Here is a 6,495-nt window from a genome sequence, read left to right on the forward strand (position 1 = left end):
TTTCTAGAAGGATCATGACTGTTCCTGGAAAAAATAAAATCCACACCAGGAACCATGCCTTAAAAAACGCAAAAATATCTGCATTTTATACATTCCTCTTGCTGCCCATTCGAAAGGACAGTTTTAATGACACTAAGTAACCTTCCAGCTGAGAGCTATAACTACTATCAAGAATTAGAGTCAACAAGTATAGAGCCACCAGTGGATTCACTTGACCATTTATTAGAAAGAACTCCCCCAGGGACAGAACAAGACAGAGCTAGTTAAGTTAGGTGTACGTCTTTTAGTTAGTACTAAAACGTTGCATTTGAAGTTAGGCTTATGTTTAGTTATGGAGTTTATGTTGAAAAGTGTATTTACGAATTTATGCCCACAACTGTGTACAAGTGAAAATAGCCTGCAACAAACTTTAATGAAGAAGAACTGATTTGTTGTCGTTACTTGGACTGAACTTCGTATTATTTTCATCAAATAATTGAGAAGAAACAGCCCAATGATAGAATACGTTACAACAATAACAAAACGTATTGTTTTTGTTGTAACGTAGTTAGTTTCCCTTTGGTTTAACATAATCAAATAATTCGTCATTGTACGTCTCAATCCCAACCTTCCCTTTGGTTTAACAAAACCAAAAGTTTTGTCATATCGAGAGCTAATCTTAGCTTTCATTGTGGTTTAATATACTGGTAACAAATATTTCACCATTTTTAGCCTACAACGGCATTTTATTTGTTGTAAGATAACAAAACCCTTCATCGACAGGTAATTTCTAAGGAATCATAAGTTTTTTTTTGTTTCTTTTTATCGAATATGCAATATTGGAAATGTTATAACTAAAGGCTTTTCCAAGTAATGAAATTCAATGGGAAGATCTTCATATTCTTAGGACTAAAGTTTAGGAAAATTAAAATCTAAAATTTTAAGTTATAATTTACACATGAATAAAATAGAGTAAGGTAAAAATTTTTTATTTAAATTGGTCTTATTGAAATAAAAGAGAATCATTTTATTTTGCAAGTTGAAGACCTCCTTACGAAACATATATGGAACATGGGTATTCGCTCGGTACAGATAAACGTTGATTCATGGCAGTCCAGTGGAACGAATGTTTTACATCATGTTGTCGATTTTTTGCTAAGCCTACACCTTGAGCTACATAACACAATGTTGATCAGTTTAACCCGAAGTCTTCTGTCCACAGTAATAACATCACAGGTAGGACACATTCTTGGATTTGTAAACACTCTTCCAGTACAATATAATATTTTTAACATTGATGGATTTGCAATTTTTCAGTTTCGCAGTTAGATGCTTTTCATAATGTTATTGAAATATTAAAATCGCACTTTACCTCAGGTGTTTTAATTCGGAATCTTCTTCTTAATCAACCCTTTACGGAATTATTATCAATGATTGAAAAATAGCATGTCAGGCATGTTCAGTCAAGTTTTTCGAAATGGAAATATTAGTGATACGTGATTCATTTTCAGCCCTTTCATCTATATATAAGACTGTTAATACTTTTAGTTATATATAGTTTTTACATCGTTCATGTGTATTTTCTTTCAAAAAAATTTCCATAGTATGTTCTTCTTTGAGTCACTTAAGCAAAAATATTCTCGAACCAAGATAGCAAAACTAAATGTACTCAATGTACTGACTGTTGTGAAAAACACAAGTATAGAAGACGACGTTTCGAAAGTCTTCCGTCTTCAGGTCCATTTCAGTATACTTTTTATGAATACTCTGGCTAAACAATCTATCAGCGAATACATGTACCCAGTTGTTGATCTAAACAATTTAGTTATCTATTAATAGAATTAATAAAATTGATACATTTTGACTAACGAAAATGTAATCATGTTTCATTGTTTGTGAGAATTATCGCTTTTAAAGTCTAGTAGAGCTTCATTACGGATCGTATAGAACATAAAATATTTGTTGTTGTTTCTTTTTTCCTTGACTATTTTATACACTTTCTTTGAATAACTGTTGCTCAAACAAAAAAGCATTTATTATCAGAGCAGACTGAGGAAAGTTTTGTTTTTGTTTTTTGTCCAGCTTCTCTATGAAAACGTCCTGAAACGAAAAGTTAGTTTTTTACTTCTTGGTAATCCTCATGCATGGTTAACCCATCTCCATCGAATACAGGATTATGAGCTCCAACTCACACTTATCAGTGATTCATCGACCAATTCTCCAATTTGCGAAGTAAGGCAGTCTCTATCTGATAAATTGTGTATCATTTAATTAATGTACTAAAAAACTTAGATGTGCCCTATTTTGGCTTTTAAAAGAAGGACTAACGTGGTACCATCTATGACAACTTTAAGGCATTGTTTGTCTTTTTGACAACTCTTAAGACTAGAATGTTTTATTTGTTAGGTGCAATTGACATGGTATAATCTATGACGACTTTTAGGAATACTTGTAAAGTTGTTCTTTTGTTGGCGGATTCTTTTAAACTACTTCAGTAAGCGCGATACGTAAAACAAATCCAAATGTTTCACGAAAACACACTGACTGCTTCAACTCTCTATCTTGAAAAAACTCTACACACTTCACAACTATCTCCTACTAGCAGAAACGCCGCCCTACGGTCGTCTGTTCGGTCAGGATCTTAGTGAACTGAACTGTGTACTTCTCTATCATGAAATTGCTCCTGACTTCGTCTAACTGCATCTTGGCAAACAATTTGATGTGCTTCTGTATTTCGGGTATGTTCCTGGGTTCTTCTGATTGGATCTTGTCTCATAACTTGGTGAACAAGCCTATCTCTTTCTTTCTCTTTTTTTCTGTAACTTGCATTTTGACGTTTCATTTTCTTTCACTTTTCCGTTTGGCAATTTTTGGCATCGTAATTTTCTATGTTTTCATCACTTTATACTCATACTGAAGTAAAAAAAAAATACTTGTGTAACTTAAGAAGATCAAGTTACTACAAAATTCCTATAGATTTGAATGAAATGAACTCTATACGAAGGACTTGCGATTCCTTCGGTCACAGAACAATTGAATTCATAGAGTACGTTTGGATTTTCCATTAGAAAAAGTCACTCGTCTTCTGAAATATCACAATAATTATCCACTAAGAAGACTCAATTTGAAATTCTGCATTAAACTCACTTTACCACAACTTTAGAAGTTTTATTAGAAAGATTAATTTCGTTGATAATAATAAATGTACAAAATTAACGTATCGTACGTTTGTTTGTTTGCTTGTAATTAAGCACAAAGCTACACAATGTGCTATCTATGCTATGCCCACCACGGGTATCGAACCCGGATTCTAGCGTTGTAAGTCCGCAGACATACCGCTGTGCCACTGGGGGACCGTACTGTAAATACATTATTAAAAAGGAAAGAAGAACCATTTCTCTATTAACGAAGCTGTTTAGGAAAAAATGTTATAAGGTCCTTTTTTTGTTTTTCAATTTTAACGAGGGTCTATTTTATAAACTTTTTTATATTGGTACGATATAAAGGTGTTATCGACATATTTCTTTAAAAAAAGTGGACACAGGCAACTAAATAAACATTTTTATAAAAGACCCAATTGTAATGAAACTTTGTTAGGAACTTCCCATTATGATGTTGAAAAATCGTGCGAAGTTTAATCCAAATCGGACTTAAACTGTGGGAGGAGATTCATAAACCAGCTTCAAATGTTTTATAACTCTCGACACGAAATCTTTAGACCTTTCTCGACCTATCTTAACGTCACCAGTTACAACCTGTAGCTTCCTCTATACATAAATTGAAACATTAAAAATTCAGCTTATAACAATACATTGTTTAATTTTTAAATTGTGTGAGCTGTTAGCTGCACTAGGCCTATTTCTGTGATTGACAGAGGGTTAAAAGTCGCAAGGCGAAACATCGAGATAAGTTTCTCACTAGCAATTGTTTTTCCCATTTTGTAAGACATATTTACACTCAAGAATGTACTACGCTTCCTTCAATTTACGTTTTGTTTTTCTAGTGTGGGTTGAGGACTGGTCACCTCGTGATATGATTTCAAAATCATTCTGTAACACTAAATGGTTTGTACTCGAAACACAACACGTAACAACATTGTTTAAAATTAAATAAACACTGTTACTACAGAAACAACTCGTCTCAGTACCTCCACCCAACAAGGTTGCGATTTTTCACGCTTCTCAACAAGCTTAGAGTATATTCTCCTAGAGCTTTGAAAACCCATCTTAGCAGAGAGAGATGCAATATGATCATGTGACATTCCATGAGAGGTTATTCTACTGCCAGCGTGTTTCCTATCATCAAATCATGTTATGAATTGTGTCCCTTAGATTTGTTGATTGAATACCTTACAAATATAACAAAAGACTTTTCCTGTAGATGGTGAAGAAATCATCCAGTGTCTTGTCACAGTTTCATCATTTGTTAGTTTTTGAAAAAATATTCATGTCTTGGATATCTCTTTTTTTTGTCCCCATATTGTTTGACTTTTAACATAAAGTTTGCGTCTGTATTTTGTGATGGACCTTGTTTAGTAAAGTGTTCTTTCAAATCAGCAGTTACATTCCAACAAGCTGGGTTTTTATCATAACTGTGCTGAGGAAGTGAGTTCTGTGTGTAGTGATGGTACAGTGTTCTCTTTGCTATATCCTGATGACACTTTTTATTCACGGTTTCTGACTTGTTCAATATCTTCATTAGTGTCATTGGCCCTACTGGTATCTTCTGTTGAGGTTCCAGGTTTACATAAATCAGCCTTGTCTTCCTTTTCATGTATTTCAGTAGAGATCACTTCATCTTTTCATGACCTGACTCATGTTTTCTTTTGTATCCATCAGCCATTTCAAATCAAGATACTGTAACAGTAAAGAATAATGGAATAAAATTTATTGTTCAAATTTATCTGGAAAATTGATATATCGATTATAAATTGAAAACTGATATATAATTGACAGGTCAGGATAAAGCTAAAGTTTTTTTTATGGTATGCCCGCCATCGTTTTGAAGCTCTAAGAACACCACGAAGCACTAATGTGTCTCATTAATCGATCACGACATAGTGAAATTAATACATAATGTGTACATACACACACACTGTACTGTACGTAGATTGTGTGTACACAGCGTTCAGTTAAGGTCAGTTCTGAAACCTTACTCAGTTTGGGTGAAACTTTACCCAGTAGCATGGCCAGGTGGTTAAGGCACTCGACTCGCCATCTGAGGGTCGCGGGTTCGAATCCCCGTCACACCAAACATGCTCGCCCTTTTAGCCGTGGGGGCGTTATAATGTGATGGTGAATCCCACTATTCGTTGGTAAAAGAGTAGCCCAAGAGTTGGTGGTGGGTGGTGATGATTAGCTGCCTTCCCTTTAATCTTACACTGCTAAATTAGGGACGGCTATGTAAAAGACAGTAAATCGTCCTTTAATGTATTTAATTCACTTTGAAATTTACTAATATTTTCCATTTGTACTTCATGCTGATGTTGTACTTTGTCTCTCCTTGTTCTTCTTGTCACTGTTGCTGACATTCCCACAACTGTTGGAGACTTTCTTCCTGTTTCTTTTCTAGTTCTTCTTGTTTCCTTTCTTGTTCCAGTTGCCACTGGTGCTGGTTTTCTTGCCACTGCTGTAGTCTCTCTTCTTGTTTATTTTGTTTCTCTTCCAACCACTGCTGTTGTCTCTCTTCTTTTTCATTTTCTCGTTCTTCTTGTCTCTTTTTCTGATCTTGTATTGTAGCCATCAAATATGTTAAGTTGTAGTTTGATTTACCACCTCTTGTTTCCATCTTTTTTTTTTTCGTTCCGCTCTCTGACACCAATTTGTTATGTATCTGCTTGTTTGTTAATTTCCGGTAGAAATTCTTTCTTGATTAAATCAGTTTATTCTTTCTCGATACAAACTGTCGTAGTTTTTAGTACACAGTAATTCCACAGTCAGTAAGTTTCTCGTCACTTTTAAACTTAACAACTTTTATAATACACGCTATAAATCACAGCGATTCACAGCCTCGATAACTTCACTCTCTATGAGTGCAAAACACACACTAGCTCGAAACAGAATCGTAAATTACCCGAAACTCATCGTGACTACAGTTCGCTTGTTTTATCCGATTATTCCTGCTGGCTTTTCTCGCCAGTCTTCTCCAAAATTCGCGGCGTTCCCCGATTATTCGAGAAACTCAGTCACGCATGCTCCCAGCGTCACGTGACTTCCGCTGTCGTAACAAAATTGTGATTGGTGTGGTCGTGATATTTCATGAAACATTACAGAGATTGTGATTGGTATATCAATGATATTTCACGATACATTACAGGGATTGTGATTGGTATATTCATGATGTTTCTCAATATAAACGTTATAATGTTTGTGATTGATATATCCATGATGTTTCACGATATTGTTGTAATCGTTTTAATTATTGGGCGGGTTCTCTTTGATGGAAAAAGAATACAAAGTCTAAGATTTTTAATGTTAAAATGTCATTTTTTCTTTAGTTTCGTTCGTTCGTTCGTTC

The 6,495-nt window shown here is 34.5% G+C and overlaps 1 protein-coding gene across 1 annotated transcript in view; it reads left to right on the forward strand.

The window, feature by feature from the left end:
- LOC111087508 overlaps positions 1–6,495 on the forward strand; it is a gene marked incomplete at its 3' end in the record, with an annotated part of 28,611 nt that overhangs the window by 20,713 nt on the left and 1,403 nt on the right. The window contains exons 4-5 of the mRNA XM_022394361.1: positions 1,019–1,215; positions 2,062–2,211. Of these exons, the coding sequence (XP_022250069.1) occupies positions 1,019–1,215; positions 2,062–2,211 (347 nt within the window). The remainder of the gene's footprint in view (positions 1–1,018; positions 1,216–2,061; positions 2,212–6,495) is intronic.

This window comes from Limulus polyphemus, unplaced genomic scaffold (assembly GCF_000517525.1).
Source record: "Limulus polyphemus unplaced genomic scaffold, Limulus_polyphemus-2.1.2 Scaffold2238, whole genome shotgun sequence".
Taxonomy (NCBI): domain Eukaryota; kingdom Metazoa; phylum Arthropoda; class Merostomata; order Xiphosura; family Limulidae; genus Limulus; species Limulus polyphemus.